Below are 21,822 nucleotides of genomic sequence, written 5' to 3'. Positions count from 1 at the left end.
CTGGATTGGCTTCCATGAAATCGGGATACTGGGCTAGATGGACCATTGGTCTGATCCAGTAAGGTTATCATGTTCTTATGACAGAAAGAAGAATGCAATCTAGTTTTTGGGATCCTACCAGGTACTTGTGACCTGGACTGGCTACTGTTGGAGAGGCCACTACATTTTGATAGCCACAACTGTACTAGCCTACAGCACACATATCACACCAGCAGGAGAAATAGGCGTCTCTTCAGTCCTCCCTTGAAGACCTCATACCACTGCTTGTCACTACAAATCCAATACCTTTGTCCGGGAAACGTCTCTAAAGAGCATGCAAAACAAGAAGCGAAGTAGCCGACAGAGAACGACTTAGACATGCTTGCGTAATGGCAGCGCAGAAGCGGTAACTCTACTCCGGCGCAGAGTTATGACGTTTCCAGGGTGACGTCAGCGCGCGGAAGAGTTGCTGAATGCGGAAGCGTATGGGGAGGGGGGGGGGACTGGAGGGTAGTGGGGTGAAAAAACAAAAGAGTCTTAAGTTTTGTGTGGTTTTGTTTTTTTTTTGGGGGGAAGCGTTCGCGTGGCCCTGCTGCTGCAGCCTCACGCGGTTCTGGGCGTCTCGGGTTCGCAGCTCAACCTCGGAGTAGAGTTGCCTGCGGGGCCGCCTCTGCTTGTCAGCTTTTCGGGACAGCTGGGAAGAGTTGGTGGGCACGGGGCTCGCCCTGTTCCGAAATCAGTGGCTATGAATGCGTTAGTAGGGTTTTTCCATTTGATTCTTGTGGCCTGTGCTGCTGTCATTTTGGGAGATCCTCATTCAGTATTTATCATGTCATGTTTTTTTTCCCCCCCAGGTTTCCAAATGCCACTCATGGAGACGCTAATTTCACCCTGCACACCATCCTCCCCGTGGCCACAAAACTCGTGCCCTCCACCCCTGGAAAGCCCATCCTTCCGGTGCAGACTGGAGTTCAGGCTCAGCAAGAGGAGCAATCTAGTGGCATGTCTATATTTTTTAGCCTGCTTGTTATAGGTAAAAAAAAAAAATTCCCCTTGTGCATTGTGGAAATTTTAGCGCAAGTGTGTTTTTATGGTATTATGTATCCAGACCATATTCAGTTCTGCAGAGCTCTAGCCGGTTCTGGTTTCAGGATCATGTGCAAATTTGTTATGTATGCAGCTGCTCACTGTTCCTCCAGTGTTATGTATGCATCACTCTTCCTCTAGTTGTGATGTTAATACATGGGCAGTTTCTATCTCAAGGCATGGACAGTGATTTCTCAAACTTATTCACAAGCCAGGTGCCTTTTGTTGACCCATGCTGCCAAAAACCTAGGGGAGTGTGGTATCCTATAAAGTTGAAGTACAGGAAGAAAGAACAGGACTTGTGGATGATCATATCTGATGAACTTAACTGGCCAAATAGGTAGAAAAGGCAACAGCTAAAACCAGATGGATGCATAGTGAGAAGAATAGGAGATGATAATGCCTCTATATAAGGCTCTGGTGAGACCTGATTGGGAATCCGTGCACAGTTCTGGAGACTACACCTTCAAAAAGATATATAAACGGGATGGAGTCAGTCTAGACTCTAGAGCAGGAGTGTCCAACCTTTTGGCTTCCCTGGGCCGCATTGACAAAAAAAAATGTTTCTGGGGCCACGCAAATGCTGCAGCAAGACAGAGGAGGGAGCCAGCAAGATGGTAAACACCCAGGGGCAGCAGAGGAAAACACTGCATTGCCCTCGACCGGGGCAGCACAAAATACTTCACGGGGCTGCAGGTTGGACACCCCTGCTCTAGAGGGTGGCTACCGAAGTGGTCAGTGGTTTTCATCATAAAGCATTTGGAGACAGACTTAAAAATCTCAAAACATATACTTAAGGAGATATGATGGAGACATTTAAGTATCTCACTGGCATAAATGCACAGGAAGCTTTGGAATGAGGGGGCATAGGACGAAGGCGAAGGGGGTTAGACTAGGAAACAGGATCCTGAGTTTGATGGACTATTGGTCTGTGTTGTACAGGTTTTGGAATCATTGATGTAGAACAGGGGTCTCAAAGTCCCTCCTTGAGGGCCGCAATCCAGTTGGGTGTTCAGGATTTCCCCAATGAATATGCATGAGATCTATGTGCATGCACTGCTTTCAATGCATATTCATTGGGGAAATCCTGAAAACCTGACTGGATTGCGGCCCTCAAGGAGGGACTTTGAGATCCCTGATGTAGAACATACTGTGAATTTCCATGATTTGTTTTATATTTTATTTTCACAAAGTTGACTAGTCGTGGTCATAATATTAGATGCTGTAAAATCATACTGTGGCTCTGATAAAGGTCTTTGTGGACCTCAGTTCCTTGTCTAACTTTTGAAAACTACCTTATTAAATTAAATAATGAGTATATGATGAAATCCTTAATTTGACATGGGCCAGTGTACCATTGAGGTGATGATAGGTATCTTGCTGAAAAGTCACAGTTATTAATACTGTATTTGCTTTTACAGCAGGTCATTAAATACTGGGAATTTGTGGACCTCTTGATTATTTATTAATATACTAATTAAGGTGATTGACCCACTTTATGGAAACAAAGTATTTGCTGAGGTGCTTTTCTCTTTTTCTTAAGTCAGTGAGAAGAGTGCAATAGGATTCACAAGCCATCCAGCCCTTAGTATGTTGCCTTAGCTTTTAAAGACATGCCAGCCATTGTAAGTTGTGACAGAATGTTTTTTAAATAGTTCAAACTTCTTTTAATCCCCTCCACTGGAATATTACTTTTTAGAAATTGATATTTCTTCTCCGGTTTGTAGAATTTGCATTGTTAAACTCTACTAATCCCTTTGAGTGATAGCCGTACAGTGAGAGATTAGAGAAACTGGGCCTCTTCTCCCTTGAAAAGAGAAGACTGAAAGGGGACATGATCGAAACATTCAAGATAATGAAGGGAATAGACTTAGTAGATAAAGACAGGTTATTCACCCTCTCCAAGGTAGAGAGAACGAGAGGACACTCTCTAAAGTTAAAAGGGGATAGATTCCGTACAAATGTAAGGAAGTTCTTTACCCAGAGAGTGGTAGAAATCCGGAACGCTCTTCTGGAGGATGTTATAGGGGAAAACACCCTCCAGGGATTCAAGACAAAGTTAGACACGTTCCTGCTGAACCAGAACGTGCACAGGTAAGGCTAGACTCAGTTAGGGCACTGGTCTTTGACCTAAGGGCCGCCGCGTGAGCAGACTGCTGGGCACGATGGACCACTGGTCTGACCCAGCAGCAGCAATTCTTATGTTGTTACAGTTTTTGATCATTTTATCTTTAATAATGTAACAAAAATAATGCTCGGGCAATGCATATGAAAACTAACAAATGGGTGTATATCAATATTCCATATTTTCTGCTTTGAATTGACATTACATGTACAGAATACACCATTATCCTCCAGATGGGACCTAGAGTAACAGCAAGAATAACAATAAAAAAATACAGTAGCATGTTCACTAGTAACAAAATGCAAACCAAACTCTGGCTATTCCTTCCTCATCTAACATCCCACTAGCCCTGAAAATGCTCCTTGCTTCTCTCAGTTGCTTCCAGAGGGCAGTTACACAGTAGTTGTTATAATAATTCTTCAGAGATTTTAAATTCCAGTATATATATGTACTTGTCTTTTCATTTCTATGCTATATCTAATCTAATCTAATCTAAACCTTAAGTTTATATACCGCATCATCTCCATGAGAATGGAGCTCGACATGGTTTACATGTGCAATAATTGGTCTCTGATTATGCTGTGTACTATATATCTGTAATTTTCTGATTTAACATATGTTCTATTCTAGTTTAAAATTATTTATCCTGATTATGATGTTTGCATTTCTAAATTTTAGTAAAAAGAATTTACAAGACAAAAATTGCTTTATTTCAGTTTCCTAGACAAGATGGCCTTGTTTATGTTTGCTGATATTTTGAACAAGAATAGGGCTAAGATTGCGAAAGTATGCTTTCATACCAGTGCATGCTAACAGTTGATTCTACTATTAATAAATAGGACCCATTGAATGAAATGGGGCTTGTAATAAACAATGTGTGTTAATATGTGTTATTGTGTGCTGATGTAGCAGAGTATATAACAAACTAGAAAAGGAAGAATGGGGGTAACATAACAAAAATAACAAAAACTCCCCAATCTTCAAACTGAACACCAATCCTATAGCAATATAATGCAATACACTTAGAATGCAAACGAAAGAAAAAGCCTCAGTTTAAATGGTGAGGGAAAACCACTCTACCTACCACATATAATAGGCATAAAAAACTTTTGTTGCAGACCATTGTGTAAAGTATATTGCTAAGAAAAAATGTGAAGAAAATATAGTAGTTCAAATTATGGCTGGCTGCACATAGTTTGTTTCAAAACTAACAGTATTCGTTTGCACACTTGGGGGTCCTTTTATCAAGCCACACTAACGGGGTTAGCGCGTCGGATATTTTATCAGGCACCAAACCCCGCAGCCGGCTAAAAAACTAACGCCTGCTCAATGCAGGCGCTAGCGGCTAGCGCGGCAGGCGGTTTAACGCGCGTTAAAAAAGGACCCCTTGGACTGCTATATTTTCTTCACGTTTTTTCTTAGCAATATACGTACTTTAAACAATGGTCTGCAAGAAAAGTTTTTTATGTCTATGATGTGTGGTAGGTAGAGTGGTTTTCCCTCACCATTTAAACTGAGGCTTTTTCTTTCATTTGCATTCTAAGTGTACTGCATTATATTACTATAGGCCTGGTGTTCAGTTTGAAGATTTGGGAGTTTTTGTTATTTTCTGATGTAGCAGTGCACATTACTAAAGCTGGCCTTTATACTATTTAGCACAGGTTTTAACTGTGGTTTTTTTTTTTTTATTCAGCTATATGCATCATATTGGTGCACTTACTGATAAAATACAGACTTCATTTCCTGCCAGAAAGTGTGGCTGTTGTTTCTTTAGGTAAGTTGCTTATCTCACCATTTAATTGAAGGCAATATGTTTGCCTTGTTGAGATAAAAAAAACAAAAGATGTGGAAACTAGCAATGTTCAAAAACTTTGTTTTATTTCTTCAAAGAGAGCTAAAAACACTATCTACATTTGTGTTTCAGTCCATGAAACACAAATGTGGATAGTGTTTTTAGCTCTCTTTGAGGAAATAAAATGAAGTTTTTGAACATTGTTAGTTTCCACATCTTTTGTCTTTGTTTGGATTGCCATTTTTCTGTGGAAACTTGGGTCATTTTCATTGCTTTTTGTTGTTTTCACTGCCTTGTTGAGATAGTCATTTTCATACATAAACTATTCACAGCATCAAGAGTGACTATTGATACCCTGAAAGAAGATTTATTTGCTAACTTTATTCTTGATGGCATCAAGTATAAGAAAATAATCGGATTCTGATGTGAATAGATGCTACTGCTTTAAAATTCATGTTAGTGTATGTTTTAATATAATTGATCTCTGTGGTCCTTGAAATGCAAGCTGTAGAGCCATTAAGGAGTTCCCCAGTGTGATTTAAGTATAATAAGTGTTAACTAATTTGAGTTGAGGAAATCCTGATTCTCATGCACCTTGTTAAAGAAAATACTTCTTTTCCCAGAACTGTCTGCTTCTGCTGCATTCTCTATGCTGTGGAAGGGTTGTTAGTTTTCATAGAAGACAGATGCTGTAGCTGATCTCTAGATGTAAGTGGAAGTGATATATCTGTTGCATGTGGAAGTAGTCCAGAGGTGGTGATGAAGGTTTTCTTCATTTGTTAAGTAGTAGTAGTTATCTTGTAGCATTTGAAACTTCTAGTGCAATAGGCACATCATTCCTGAACTCTTGGGTAATCAATCCCTTCTTGCAAGATTCTATGTAGAGAGCCTCGTTAGCCTTTTTTTGTTCTGCCTCCAATCCCTCTGGGCTGTCTATCTTGTTTTGCTTGTGTTTATTTTTCCTTTAATTCAGGATTTTTAATCCAATCGTGAGGCTTTTCGATGCTGCAGTGCCTCCCAGCTTCAGGACATCTCTGGCTGTGGGAGAGCTCGGACTTGAGGTCAGATGTCTGTAGCCAAGGGGCAGACTGTACTAACAGTTTGGGAGCTCAGGGACCCTTGGGAGATAGGCTCGTCTCAGGTTCTGTCCACCAAGAGCTAGAGTGCAGGCTCAGTGGCTTTGTGGTGTGTGCAGGCTGACTGCATTTCCTCCTTTCTACTGTGCATGTGGGGGTTAAGGTCTCCAGCCAGTCGATGGTTCGAGAGGTGGTCAGAAGAAGCAAGCGGTCCAGTTTCTAGACTTATTTGAGCAGAAGTTCTCCCATTTCTCTGGCTGCAGTTCCAGCCTAGGCAGCTCCCAGCACAAGCATAGAACAGTGACAGCCTATGAGAGAAAATTGGAGGGTTACTTAAAAGAGACATTTTTGGGTGCTGGGGCTAGAGATAGGGTTCCCTACCTCTTAAATCCTATTTCCAAGGTTAGTGAGAAAGGAAGGCAGATCGTAGTTCATCTGCTTCACCTTCCGTACCAGTCATGTATTAGAATGTATAGAATTTGAATGTAATTGTATAAAAGAGTTTTGTTTCGCCCCCCATTTTTTAAAATGTTACATGCATTGAAGCATTTGACATTACGTACATAACAAAATTTAATAAAACTTGAAACTAAAACTATTCAGAGAGGAAGGGAGCAAGTAGACGGATAGGGTGGACTTTGAAGGAGAAAAAGCAGTGAGACTGAGGTAGATGAAGAGGTTGAAATCTACAGGAGGGTAAGAGTAGCAGGCCAACCCCTCCTCCACGGCTTACCATTGGTAACCTCCATGGCATAGGGCAGCGAGTGAAACAGAGTCTTTGGGATAGAGCCAGGTTTCAGTTGGTGCAAGCAAGTGGAAAGAATAAGAGATGAACAGGTCATGGACGTAAATGATCTGTTGGAGATAGAGCGGGCAGTCCACAGGGCACATGAGAAAGAGAAGAAGGTGAGAGGAGGGGGGACAGAAATAAGGTTAAAGAAGTTGTGTGATCTGTATGAGTAGGGTGAGAAATGACTAGGAAGGTTAGGATTGGGTTGATATCCCCAGCAGTGAGCAAAAGGAGGAGTAAAGAGTACGGAGCAGAGCAGGAGAGGTACGATAATGTCGATGCAGTTAGACAGAATGGGGAGGGTTGAATGAGAGGGAGAAACTGTTGAAGTCTTAGAGCTGTGAAAAAGGTGGGTGATAGAAGGCGTGGTGAATTCAAAAAGAAGGTAATGTGGGCTTGAGAATTGTAGTGGTTTGGGGTGGAGGGGCAGATTGCGTAAGGTCAATAACAAGAAAAGAAGGTGTAATAGAGCCATAGACTAGGAAAGGGTGCAGGGCCACATTTTGGATTTGTAGGTACTTGGAGGGCCTCAGAAAAAATAGTTAATGTCTTATTAAAGAAATGAGAATTTTGCATGAATGAAAACTCTTCATAGTTGATATTTAATATTTTCATCAATGACCTAGAGGATGGAACATCCAGTGAGATCATCAAGTTTGCAGATGACACAAAGCTATGCCGGGCCATCAAATCGCAGAAGGACAGTGAGGAACTCCAGAGTGACTTGAGCCGATTGGAGAATTGGGCAGATAAATGGCAGATGAAGTTTAATGTGGAAAAATGCAAAGTGATGCACTTAGGCAGAAAAAATAAGGAACACAAGTATAGTATGTCAGGTGCAACTCTGGGAAAAACCGAACAGGAAAAGGACCTGGGCATATTAATCGATAGGACTCTGAAGCCATTGGCGCAATGCGCGGCGGCAGCAAAGAACGCAAATAAAATGCTAGGCATGATAAAGAAGGGAATCACGAGTAGATCGGAGAAAGTAATAATGCCGCGTTATAGGGCCATGGTCAGACCACACTTGGAATACTGCGTCCAACATTGGTCTCCATACCTAAAGAAGGATATAAATGCTCGAGAGGGTGCAGAGACGAGCAACAAAGCTAATAAAGGGCATGGAGAACTTGAAATATGAGGAACGACTTAAGAGACTGGGATTGTTCTCCCTTGAGAAGAGGAGACTGCGAGGGGATATGATCGAGACTTTCAAAATACTGAAAGGAATCGACAAAATAGAGCAGGAAAAAACATTATTTACAATGTGCAATGTGACACGGAGAAGAGGACATGGACTGAAGCTAAGGGGAGACAAGTTCAGGACAAATATTAGGAAGTTCTGCTTCACGCAACGAGTGGTGGACACCTGGAATGCTCTCCCTGAAGAGGTAATTGCGGAATCCACCGTTCTAGGATTTAAGGATAAGTTAGATGTACATCTCCTTATGAGTTATCAAACAGCCTTAGTTAACTTCATTTAATAAACTTTTGATATATATTCACTGGTCCTCAGCGGGCCAGCTGGTCCTCAGCGGGAGAACACATTCTCCCTGCACAGCATACTACTAGAAGCTAAGTACTTTTAGTATTTATATATCACCGTTATTAATGCAAGTCAAATTTAATATAAAATCGGGCTGGTTCCAATGACGAGTGGGAGCGTAAAGCCATTCACTATGAATATATTTGAGTGTGTGGTGGCCCGCTGAGGACCAGTGAATATATATCAAAAGTTTATTAAATGAAGTTAACTAAGGCTGTTTGATAACTTCTTCCAGCTAAATTAGATATTTGTTCATATCTTCATTTGCAAATTGGATTATTTGAGTGCTAGAGTTTACATTCTATGGTAATGATGGCACAGGACGAAAATGAGTTTATAGCATCTCCTTATGAGTGGCATAAAGTGACATGGGTAAGGGTAATCTAGATGCACTTCTCCTTATGAGAAGCTCAGAGTGATATGGGGACTAAAACTATGCCAGGGTACACCTGGCAGGGCCTCCGCGTGTGCAGATCGCCGGACTTGATGGACCTAGGGTCTGTTCCGGGGATGGCACTTCTTATGTTCTTAATCTTTCCTTTTGGCTAAGTCTTAATAATAATATTGTAATTTATAGCTAAAGAGACATATGATCAAGAAACTGTTTTATTTTACTTTTGTGATTATAATAAACATACCGAGGACCTCAAAATAGTACCTGGTGGGCCTCAAGTGGCCCCCGGGCTGCGAGTTTCAGACCACTGATCTAAGTGGATCAGGGATTAGCTAGGGGGAGGAGACTGCCAGTGGACTGTAAGGTCTGCTTGATAAGGAGGATGGATGAGGCAGAGAGGTTACTTTGAATTAGCCGTAATAAAGTCACCTGTTTGAGGCTTGTGCAATTAAGGCAGAGCTTGCAGGAATGGGTCAAGGACAGGGACAGGGAAAAAACTCGCTGGGTCGGGGAAATTGAGTTCCTGCAGGGATGGGGACAAATCTGTTCCCATGTCATTATCTACTCTGCAGGTGATGGAACAGCTCACAATATTGTTAAGCAGACTAGATGAAATCTTGTCAATTAAAGCAGAGAGGTAAGAAGAAATAGTCATCATGGGTGAGTTTCTTAGGTCTGACTTGGCGATACAAAGTTTGTGCACCAAAAGAGAATGAATGGCAAATTTCTTTGAAGACTGAGATCATCATTCTTGAGAGGGATGCTGCACTGGGGCTACATTTAAGCTAATGTTCAGCTGTAATCTAAATACAGATTCTAGTACTGAACATTTGTGTTAGCCAACCAGTTTGTCCGTGTCTCCAGGATTCTCTGCTTTGATAGCAAAATTAGGCAGCTATATTTAGTTGCTCTCTAAGGTTAGATTTCAAACTGTTGGATCTAGCTGCCCACCTCTTGTAGTTAGGTTGTGAAGCAGGTAGAGAATTGTATTGTTCATCTTTTATTCTGGTTTTAGCCACCGTTTTACAATGAATTCTATAATGGGTTTTAAAAAAAATTTAGATTTAGCTATCACCTTTTTCAATATAGCTCAATTGGAATTACATTCAGGTTCAATAGGTATTTTTATCCCTGGAGGACTTGACAAGCTGAGTCTGTAGTACCTGAGGCATGAGGCACAGACACTGCACAGAGCACCTCTTCCTCTTTCCCATCTTGAGTTTCTTTTTTAAAGTTCTCTATGCCTCTGTTGGGGCTTTTGGGGCTTCCATTGCTTTTCTTTCAGCCATATGTATTCTTTTTATGTCCACAGCCTATTCTAGGTGGAGGATGGTGTTCTCCAAAACATTTTGGCTAATGTCATTGTACTTTGGATATGAATGTTAAGGAAAGTTAGACATTTGTTTCATCAGCAACATTTTGCAGTATTGGTGCAAACTATTATCCTATCATAATTAGATTACTGTAATTCAATCTATTTAGGCCTGAGTAAGGGGAATCTAAAACAGTTACAACTAATCCAGAATACAGCAGCAAAGCTAATATTTGGTAAGAGAAAATTTGATCATGGGTCTCCTCTTTTGAGAAATCTTCACTGGCTCCCTGTCTATCTTAGAGTACAGTTTAAATGCACTTCTATGGTTTTTAAAATCATGTATGGGCTATTTACGTCTTTGATTGCTCCATCTTTGAATAATCAGAGATCTTCTGATTCAAGAAACTCTCAGAAATTTAAACTGTCCTTTCCATCTTTAAAAAGAATAAAATCTATTGGTAATATTACTTTATCTTTCTCATATACTTTAACAATGATTTGGAATGGGATTCCCTCTTGTGCTAGAACTCTTTTCTCCTTCCAGATTTTCCTAAATCTATGAAAACACTGTTTCTTCAAAAGTTCTTAGAAAATTGTTCTCAGGAAAATGAGTTTTCTTCTCTTTAGGATGTCGGATGAGCATCTTCATTAATAAGTTATTTTCTCTCTAACTACTTTCACTTTGATTATCAATTTTTATGTGAACTGAGTCAAGCTCCTTTTGGGGAGATGACCCGGTATATAATTCCAAGATTTTTATTATATTATATACTATTGCTGATAATTCTACTTTGCATGTTAGCATTGCATGCAATGAAGAAATTAGGTGGAGTTAAAAAGTACAGCAGATATCTGTATTTTACCTTTTCTGTGAAAATTTGCAACTGTTTGAATGCTTTAGTTGCCTTTTGTTATACAAGCTTTGGAGTCTTGATTTAATCAAGTGAAGGAAAAAGGGTTTATTTCTGATACACAAGTTGCAGCAGTATGTCACTGGATTCAAAGCCTCTGCTTGAAGCTTTGTGGTTGGATTGCATAAAGCAGTATTAACAAGGAGAACTATGTTGATTTTTATTGATGCGCTTCTCTCCTGCTGAAGTGTGCATTGATAGAACACAAGACTGAATAGCCAGGTATAGCTTAGACAGAACACAGAATGAAGACATCAGCGATTTATTAAAATGTGCTATTGCTTTCGCATGCATTAGCGTGCTGTTTACTACAGGCCCCTTTTTATGTAGTGGGACCTGTTTGCTAATAGCGTGTTGACCGCATTAGTGCAGTTCATTAAATTCTCTATTTGTTTTTCAGCATTGAATATCTTGCCTTGAGTACTTTTTAAATTTTTTTTTTATAGTAAACTTGTTCATTTGAAGTGTCTTAATAATTTTAATTAATATGATTCTGAGGGGCTACCACCAGTGAGCCACTCTGACCACCATGAACTGTGTGAAAAGTCCTGTAGCAATTACTCACTGGCTCACAGCCTTTCTCAACCTCATACTTCGCTGTGGTCACTTACCATTTCAAATGGGCCGCATAGCCCTGACCCATATACCCAAAGCCCAAGACACAGATCTTTCTCAACCGTCCAATTACAGACTTAATTGCAGGCATTCCCATACTAATCAAATTGATAGAAACCCTAGTCTGCAAACAACTCAAGGCATACATTGAACAACATTCTTGTCTCCACCCAACACAATATGGATTCAGAGCTCAACACAGCACAGAACTCCTACTCCTAGCCCTCACGACCGTTACCAAGCACTCTCTAAGCAAAGGACACCAAGCAATTCATTTCCAGTTCGATAACTCTGCAGCCTTTGACGCTATAGATCATGATCTCCTGCAAAGCGACTAATAGCAGCAGCGGGCGAGGGGCGGGCAATGGTCTAAATAAGGTAATGTGGGGGGGTTTGGGTTGGTTATTCGCTCTAAAGGACGCACCCTTTTCTCCACCCATTTTTTGGGGGAAAAAAGTGCGTCTTATAGAGTGAAAAATACAGTATATTAAATAAACAAAACTTTGTAAACTCTTGCCTACGGAGGTAGATAAATTATATTGAATGGCCTTTGTAAATCTATTGTATAGAATTGTGAACCTGCTTGGGATAGAAAAGATGCCTGTATATAATATGTAAACTGCTTTGATTGTAACCAGAGAAAGATAGCAAATCAAATTCCTTTCCTCTTTCCCCTTCTTTGTTCCTTTCTTAAAATGGTATCATTCTAGAACACAGTTTTCTCCCAATTCTTAGGCTGCTTTCAGCTTGTGAACAGGCTACCTTTTTAGATTGATGTTACTTCATTAATGTGCGTAGATACATTTACAATGATGGCAGGTAAGTTGACATTAGTAACACATTAATAGTTTAGCTTTTAAGTGCATGGTTCATACTTGACTCATTAGCTCATATTTGCTCTGTAGTGTGCTGAAAATTTAATGATTTTAATTTGATTTTTTATTACAATGCACTTTACACTCCCTTTGCTAAAGAAACCTGTTTGCAGCTGCATGCTACCTGTTTCTGGGGCCATAATTCCTGCGTATCAAAAAGTCTGTGAAAGGTAACATATAAATTAAATAGCTAATAAATAGTGTTTTTGCTCTTATTAGATTAGGGTGTGTTCACTGCAAGTCCTATAAGGCCAGATACGATATCCAATTAATCCTTATTCCCTGTTCCCTTTTTTTTGTCTTGGAGAAATTCTAAGAAATTTCACCTGGATTGATAGATGCTCTCTCTCCCCCCCCCCCCTTATAATAACTCTGGGGCCCCTGAGGCTAGAGCAAAGCAGGAGGACAAGTACAGTGGTAAAGGAAGAATAACAGTAAGATTAGAAGAGATTGTCCTAAATTGCTTTAGATGTTTTCATTAGATTTTCAAGACTAGAAAACCAATTGTTAGTCCCATAGATTTTCATATATTTTTATTTCAGAGCGAAATAAGTGCTAGAATCTCAAAACTGCAGTAAAAACCGATGGGCTTCTCTCGCAGCCATTATTGTAGCAATTTCAAAAAGGCGAGTCATTCTTAAAAAAATGCACATGCAAATGAAGTTGGCAGAGAGTAGCGAAGGTTTGCTAAATTTGCATGTGTTCATCACTGGTGATGACTGGCACATCGTGGAATAAACACACAAACCCCCTCCCCCACCCAAATCGAAGATTGGTAGGAGGCATACCCATTCCTTCCTGGTGCCGAAGTCAAGCAACCCCCTTGGCAGCGGGAAAGATGCCCACTCCCTCTCGCCACCAAGCAACATCCCCTGACATCCCCCCACCCGGCAGCAGGAGACTGCCCCCTCTTTCCTTCTGCCGCTGTCGAGCAACCCCCCATTTGACAACCCCTTGGCAGCAGGAGAGATGCCCACTCCCTCCTTCCACCAAGCAATGCCCCCCTGATATCCCCTCCCCCCAGCAGCAGGAGAGATGCCCACTCCCTCCCACTGCCACGTAATGCCCCCGACACCCATAATTGAAAACCTAAAATTTAATTGGGAGATAAGCGCCTAACTTTCTTAGGCTTGATTCTGCAAAAGATAAGCGCCTATTGCATGGTGCCTAGCAGCGCCTAACACCAAAGTAGGCATGTATAAGGGTGGAGAAAGACTTAGACGCTGCTAGGCATGATTCTCTAAAGGACTTATGCACCTATAATGTAGGTAAGTAAGTATAATGTAATTTAAGTGCAATTGACATGCAAAAGGCGCCTAACTTTAGGTGCCAATTACAGAATCTAGCCTATCCACTGAAGTTATAGTTTTTAATGTCAATGGTAATGAGTTCCAACATTTAGGACCGTTTACCGTAAAAGTTGCATCTCTGACATGCTCGTGTACAATATATTTGTACAATAGGATTATACTAGAGACCTGGATTGGCCACCGTGAGAACGGGCTACTGGGCTTGATGGACCATTGGTCTGACCCAGTAAGGCTATTCTTATGTTCTGATGTTTTATAAGTAGTTGCTTATTTAAAGATCTCAAGTTCCTACCCGCTGTGTAAGGAGTGCATAACATGCAATTCCCACTTACTAATCCCCGGATTCTAGATATGGTGCCCAGATTTGGATGCCTAAATTTGAACATGATCCCAAGATGCATGCACAATTTAATTAACTTACAAGCTGTTAAAAGAATTAACAATTAACCACTAGCAACCAATTTATGTTAGCACTAATTAGGATTTGTGCAGATATCTGGCTATGCGCTATTCTGTAATGCATGGCGCCCAAATCTATTACACACAACTTCAGAAGGGGCTTGACCATGGGAGGGCATGGGCAGGCATGTTCCAAAAAAAATTACATGGATTGTTACAGAATACTGGGTCTCTGTGTCAGGTTGGACCCCAGTGTTTACACTCGGTTTCAGTAGGCATAAGTCTGCCACCCAAAGTTGGGTCACAGAAAAGATCTGCATTAAGTGTGATTCTATAAAAGGCATGCACTCTTTATGGAATCATACAAAGCAATGATCTTTTTTGGTGCAGATGTTTGAGCACAATTTGTAGAATCTGGCTCTAAATGTTTCTTAATATCATCATTAGACTCGTGCAAATGTTTTTTTACATATGGTCAGAATATACATTCTTATGCAGTTTCTTACAAGCCCTGATAATACCATACAATACAATCCTGCCAGTACCTCCATGAAGTTCACAGCAGTTTGCATAAATAATTATGAAGATACAAACTACTAAATAGTATTACAATATTTAAGAATTATTAATAAATTATTGAAATAGATATATCTTAGGTCCCTTTTGAAAATCTTAAAATTAGATTGCTGGTTAATATTAGTCGGTAAAGTTTTCCAAAGTTTTGCTGATTGATATGACTATGTGGAGTTAAAAGATCTATTGTATCTTATATTCTTAATGACTGGATACCGAAAAGTGTCATTATTTCTCAGATTCTAAGATGGATTATTAGAAAAATTAGAGTGGAGGCCTGGAACTGTCACAAGGTCGACCAGAAGAAGTGTCATAAGGCGGTAAGAGACGCCAAAAAGGTCTACGAGGAAAAGATAGCGCAAGAAACCAAAAACTTCAAGCCCTTTTTTAGATATATAAAAGGGAAAAAACCAGCAAGAGAGGCAGTAAGCCCTCTTGATGACCAAGGAAGAAAAGGGTGCATCAAAGAAGACAAACAGATTGCAGATAGGCTAAACTCATTCTTTGCCTCTGTCTTTACCAATGAGGACACTACAACAATACCAGAAACAGGGAGGGTATTCGAGGGAGACATAGAGGAAAGCCTCATCACAGTGAATGTGGATTTGGACAAAATATACTATCAGATTGACAAACTAAAAAGTGACAAATCCCCTGGACCGGATGGAATTCACCCAAGAGTATTAAAGGAGCTTAAGGTTGAAATTGGAGAACTATTACAAACCCTAGCTAACATGTCAATTAGAACCGGGCAAATACCAGACGACTGGAAGATAGCGAATGTCATCCCAATCTTCAAAAAAAGATCGAGAGGAGAACCGGGCAATTATAGACCTGTGAGTCTTACATCGGTTCCTGGGAAGATGGTTGAAGCACTAATCAAGGATAGCATAGTGCAACACCTGGAAAATCACGACCTGATGAGAGCAAGTCAACACGGCTTCAGGAAGGGGAAGTCATGTTTGACGAATTTACTTCAATTTTTTGAGAAGGTGAACACACAAATCGATAACGGAGACCTGGTGGATATAATTTACTTGGATTTCCAGAAAGCGTTCGACAAGGTCCTGCACGCAAGGCTTATGAAGAAACTACTAAGCCACGGAATAGAAGGGGATGTACTCAGATGGATAGGCAAATGGCTAGAGAATAGATTTCAGAGGGTAAGCATAAATGGGAATTTCTCGGACTGGGAGAAGGTGACAAGCGGCGTGCCCCAGGGCTCGGATCATGGGCCCATCTTATTCAATATCTTCATAAATGACCTGGAAGAGGAAACAACAAGTAATATAATCAAGTTTGCAGATGACACAAAACTATGTCGGGCAGTTGGGTCACAAAAGGACAGCGAGGATCTCCAGAAGGATCTGAACCAGCTGGAGAAATGGGCGGAAAAGTGGCAGATGAAGTTTAACATAGAAAAATGCAAAGTGATGCACCTGGGTAGGAAAAAACAAGGAACATGAATATAAAATGTTAGATGTAACATTGGGCAAAAGCAAACAAGAAAGGGACCTGGGGGTACTGATAGACAGGACCCTGAAGCTGTCGGCTCAATGTGTGGTGGCGACAAAGAAAGCAAACAGGATGTTGGGCATGATAAAGAAGGGGATTATGAGTAGATCAGCGGGCACCCTATGCCGCTTTACAGAGCAATGATCAAACCACACTTGGAATACTGTATCCAACACTGGTCTCCATACCTAAAGAAGGATATAACCCTGCTGGAGAGGGTGCAGAGGTGAGCCATGAAACTAGTAAAAGGAATGGAAAATTTGAGCTACAAAGAATGCCTCGGAAAACTGGGACTGTTCACCCTCGAAAAGAGGAGACTGCGAGGGGATATAATAGAGTCTTTTAAAATAATAAAGGATACGACAAAATAGAGCAAGAAACATCATTATTCACATTGTCAAATGTGACACGAACAAGAGGTCATGGACTGAAACTGAGGGGCGGCAGGTCCAGGACAAATGTCAGGAAGTTCTGTTTCGCACAGCGAGTGGTGGACGCTTGGAATGCTCTCCTGGAGGAGGTTGTGACGGAGACTACCATTCTGGGATTCAAGCGCAAGTTGGATGCACACCTTCTTGCAAATCACATTGAGGGATATGGGTAATCAAGGTCTCCATCAGGGAGCACCTAGCTTGGCCTCCGCGTGTGCGGGTCGCCGGACTAGATGGACCTACATCTGATCCGGTGAAGGCGTTTCTTATGTTCTTAAGTACTGTATTATTGGTTCATTACTTCTGAAACAATTCAATAATTCATTGATTGTAGGGAGACAAGAAACTCTATAAACAACGATTTATGCTTTTTAAAAAAAATTGTTCATATGATGTGCAGGTAAACTCATTTGCATGTTCTGGGTACATGTGTTAAATTTATCCAGGCTGAATGGAGGCAGTCCTGGGTGGGGTTAGTGTATTATGTGTGTACTTTTGGAAAAATGCATGAACAAACCATCTGCTTTCTATTGTTTAACTAAATAGAACAAGAATACAAAAGCCTTTAATATCTACCTTCATCGCATTGAATAGGCCTATAACACCCAGCTGAGCTTAGAGACTGTGTTTATAAATCTTTTTAAAAGTTAACTGTCTTGCACTGAGACACAAATATTCTTATGTTAACTAATGTGGCAAAAAATAATGGAATCGGGGAATCAAATGACTGTCTAATAAAACCTGAAAATACTGTTTATCGGAAGAGTCTTTTCCTTCAAGTTTCAAGTTTATTAAATTTTGATTTTACGCAATATCCAATATTTCAATGCGTATTACATAATTGTAAAAGCCAGGGATGACAAATACAAATAAGACTATTATACAGACTAATCATTATATTCTATTAATACAAACTGAAACAAGTAGGTAAAAGGGAGAAATACAATTTATACAATTTATAAAATTAATTAAAAAAGAATAAAAAGGAAAAAAAAAATAAATATAAAAAACATTTAAGGTTTGTACATAAGGGCAGGGCCAATTTAGAAAAAAGAAAAAAAATTATGAAGAAAATTAATTGATAGAAAGAGCTTCAGTTATTTTAAAATGATTCATGGAAAGAGGTAATGTTAGGAATAATTAATTTGTTTAAAAGTAGATAGTTTTAATATTAAGAATAAATAAAGATCCAAATTATTATTAATGATCTTTTGAATGAAGAGAAAAAAGAAGATTAAGATTAAAATTAAAATTGAAAAGGCACTTATAGTTTCCATGTTGATGTCCTACTCATTTGATTCTTTAAAGAATAGGTACTGTGTTTATTAAAATTATTTCTCTATGTATTGAATGCATCTTTATAAAGAATGCTTTTCAAACCGCGTTTAAATTTGACCAGTGATGGTTCGCTACGTAGATAAATTGGTAAATTATTCCACAGTTGGGGTGCTTGTACTGAAAATATGGTTGCTCTTCTTGTCCCAATTATTTTTAAAGAAGGGATGGTTAATAAGTTTTGTTTTTTTGTTTCCACCCATAGGAATCCTAATGGGAGCAGTAATAAAAATCATCGAATCCCAAAAGCTAGCGAATTGGAAGGTACGTGGTTTTGTTTGTTTTAATTTATTTGCGTGATTGTGAGGACTAGGGGCATAACCATGGGGAGGGGGGCAGCTGGGGCTTAGCCCCCCTCCCACTTTGGGCTCGGGCCCTCTCTAGAATTCCAGAATTCCCTTTTACCTTGCTGACAGGGATGCCGAGCCTCGCCAGCCAAATAACTACAGTGCCACTGCTCGCCGCTGTTTCCTTCCTGCTCTGAACATGCTCACACTTCTCACGGATGCTCAAAGCATATGGATCCGCCATCTTTTTTTCTTGGTGTCCATGAAGCATGGGTAACAAAAAGACAGAACTCAGGCGGTGATAGTTCTACACTAAGGACACCTGCATTTGCACACATGTAGCAGAAACAAATTGTACTAGCACAAATCTTTGCATCTGCTGCAGTGCTATTTGCATAAATCTAAGCATTGCAAAGACATTATTCACAGAATAGCGTTTCCACACCTGCGCAAATGTGTCCATACATTTTTCTACTCGGACATGCTCACAGAACCATCTGCCCTTAGCACAGTGCTCAAATTTTATACAGGTCCTATTTGCATATAATTTGTTTACTGCATTAGTGAGCAAAAAATTGAGTATGATGCTTGTGTTACGAAGCTGTCTCCTAAGGCATCGGCACATGACTCAATGCAAGCTATTGGGGATACAACATATGCATCTATTCCACATAGACTAGGTGCTTAACAACCAGTTCCTCCACCTCCAGATTTTCTTCTGTCCCTTCACCAGACACATTTTGTGGGAGAACTAGGTGTATGGAAGAGCTGTAGAGTAGAGAATAACACTGGGACAAATTTTTCCCCGTCTCTACGGGAACTCATTTTCCTGTCCCATCCCTGAAAGCTCCGTCCTCATCTGCACAAGCCTCAAACACTTTAAAATCATAAGTATTCGAGGCTTGTGTGGTTAAGGCAGAGCTTACAGGAAGGGGACAGGGACAGTGACAAAACTCACAGGGACGAGACGGGGTCAAATTTGTCCCCGTGTCATTCTCTACTGTGGGGTTTATGTACTTGACCCAGATTCCTCCTTGAATTGATAGCACTCGCTGTAGGATAATCTTAAGCCTATGGGAGAACCCCTGCTGCATGGCCTAGTGTTGTTGCACCTTTTGCACCTGCTTAAAGATGTCCTGCAGGGTTCATAGAGTCACTGGAATAGTTAAAGGACTAAATACCTTTCAAGAACAAGTTATAGTCTGTATTTTAGGGAATTGCATATGCAATTTCTAAAACCAAATATGCACTGTTTCTAACTATCACAGTACTAAACCAGTGATTTATCCAAGATGAAAGCATTTTTTAAAAACTGTTTTAAATCCAGAGCATAAACAACAAAAGTCAACATACCAGTATAGCATTGTTCCTTCCCAAACCAGCAACTCAGAAAAATAGTTCCCCTCCCTAAGCCCCAAACGCATAATCTGTCCTTATACCTGAGCATGTTTGCTCTGTCATTTGAACATCCAGTTCCAGGTAAGAGCAATGGGAACATTTTGAGATAATTGACTAGACTGAGATGTTATGTAAAGGTTGTTTAACATTTGAACAGAGTACTATAAACTAAAGCCCCGATTTACTAACCTGTGGTAAAATTAGCACATTTTTGTACCGTTTTATAGCAGGAGCACTTATCATGGGATTCACAGATTCATTGCATGAATCCTGTGGCAAATATTTTTTGGGATGTGCTACAGTAGAGAGTATTGTGCATTCCCAGCTTCAGCACTACATAGATAGCAGGTCCCAAGTAGAGGCTGATGTCTTTTAATGGGGGCTGATGAATTTAAAAAATAGGTAGAGTGGTAAGATTGTGCAGTCTGTGCTAAAGTTTGTTTGGGCATGTTGGATCTGATTTAGTGAATCTTTCTTGTCCCTTTTGCTGTCCAGACAGAGCTTGGGGGACCCTCTTGGGAGTCCTAGTGACCTCGGGGGTGCCACATTTGGAAGGGTCACATCCCTCTCCCCTCCATTTCCCCCCACCTCCCCAGGTTTTTCTGAATTTAGAAGAGCCTCAACTGTATGCCTGGCCACCTGTTAGACACAGACTACAGTTTAGAGTTCCAATGTGGTCTGCTCGCCTGATACAGCTGGTGAGCTGGTAGAAATTAAAAAAAATAAAATAACAGACGTAAGAAATAAAAGGAGCATAAAAAATTCTTGAGGCCACCATTTTTTGTATGGCATTTTGTATGGGTTTTTAATGCATTCATTGAGCGCTTCAAAGAAGCTGAAAAAGTGCGCTTTCTATGGGCGCCATGTGGTGGATGCGGCTGGATGGGTGCCCATAGAAAGCGAACTAAACTCTCTTTTCTACCACCAGCTTTTTCTTCTGCTCTCCTTTTCACATCTCACCCTTTGAGTTGTTGTTCCAAATATTACACTTGCTGCCTCTTTAGGAATTTCATAAATCAAATGTCAACCACCTAAAGGTTTGAAGTTTTGCGTATTTTTCACTAGGTTTGATCACATGCAATAATAATCGTTCTTGTATCTCTTTAGATTCGTTTTTGTAGGCTTAGGTGTTACTGATCTTAGTTATAGAATTTCTTACATTAAATTCATTTTGATTTTTGTTTTATTTGGTTTTACAGGAGGAAGAAATGTTTCGTCCAAATATGTTTTTTCTTCTTTTGCTCCCTCCCATTATATTTGAGTCTGGCTATTCATTGCACAAGGTAAGGCATGACAAAATATGGTCAGGCTAGTGGTTTTAAGCTGAGGTTGCTGTTTCCCTTAGAAGAACTCATTACAGAAGCTTTTAGACATACTTAGTGATACAGTGGTGAATTTCTTGTCTTGAAATCACACATGTTCACAAATGTTGATATCTCATCCCAGTACACATTATATTTGTGGCAGGACTTGAATTTAAGTGCTTGTTATGGACTTGTAATCTCAATATTTAATTTAATATAGAGTTTATATACCGCTAAATCATCAGACTGACTTTGAAGCGGTTTACAAGAAAACAAAAACTAAACTTCTACAATAGCCAAAAATCTAATCGGGTACTTAAATTAATTTCCCTCTCTGGGCCAGATTCTCAAAACTTTAATGCGGTCACTAAACTGGTTGCAGACGGTTTAGCCTGCATGCATTCTAGCGGCAGATTATCAAAACGCCTTATCGCAGTCTTTAGCGAGCTTTCTAGCAGTTTCCGACACTGCCATGCAAATGAACTCTTGACTATTGAAACGAGCACTCTGGTGGATTCTTAAAAATTTCCGAGTCATTCTCAAGGAGCGACAAAAATCAGTGACTGGCCCGGGGGTTTAGTGACAGCACTGTTAAAAGTGCATCTTCTGGCATGTGCTTTGACTGTGGCTAATTAAAAAAAAAAAAATAAAGTTACAGGAAGAATCATAAATTGTCTTTTTTTTTGTGGGAGTAGTAAAAGTACTCTTCTTGAGTGCGTGTATTATAGCCCCCCTTGGCAGCGGGAGAGATGCTAATCTCTCCCGC

General features: G+C 40.2%; 1 protein-coding gene across 3 annotated transcripts in view; it reads left to right on the top strand.

Annotated features, from left to right (window-relative positions):
* The first annotated feature begins 309 nt into the window (after nucleotides 1-309).
* The window catches only part of SLC9A8 (solute carrier family 9 member A8), a 113,293-nt gene continuing 91,780 nt past the window's right edge, over nucleotides 310-21,822 (top strand). Inside the window, exons 1-5 of one of the 3 annotated variants that reach the window (XM_033963310.1) lie at nucleotides 310-385; nucleotides 834-1,012; nucleotides 4,884-4,964; nucleotides 18,273-18,331; nucleotides 20,952-21,035. In XM_033963310.1, the coding sequence (XP_033819201.1) occupies nucleotides 369-385; nucleotides 834-1,012; nucleotides 4,884-4,964; nucleotides 18,273-18,331; nucleotides 20,952-21,035 (420 nt within the window). In that variant the 5' untranslated portion in view covers nucleotides 310-368. Of the gene's footprint in view, nucleotides 386-528; nucleotides 733-833; nucleotides 1,013-2,648; nucleotides 2,691-4,883; nucleotides 4,965-18,272; nucleotides 18,332-20,951; nucleotides 21,036-21,822 lie in introns of those variants that run through there. The other 2 variants (XM_033963311.1, XM_033963312.1) reach the window with 2 other exon arrangements.

This window comes from Geotrypetes seraphini, chromosome 11 (genome assembly GCF_902459505.1).
Source record: "Geotrypetes seraphini chromosome 11, aGeoSer1.1, whole genome shotgun sequence".
NCBI lineage: Eukaryota > Metazoa > Chordata > Amphibia > Gymnophiona > Dermophiidae > Geotrypetes > Geotrypetes seraphini.
The sequence above is the reverse complement of the archived record's forward strand: the minus strand, read 5'-3'. Positions and strand labels throughout refer to the sequence as shown.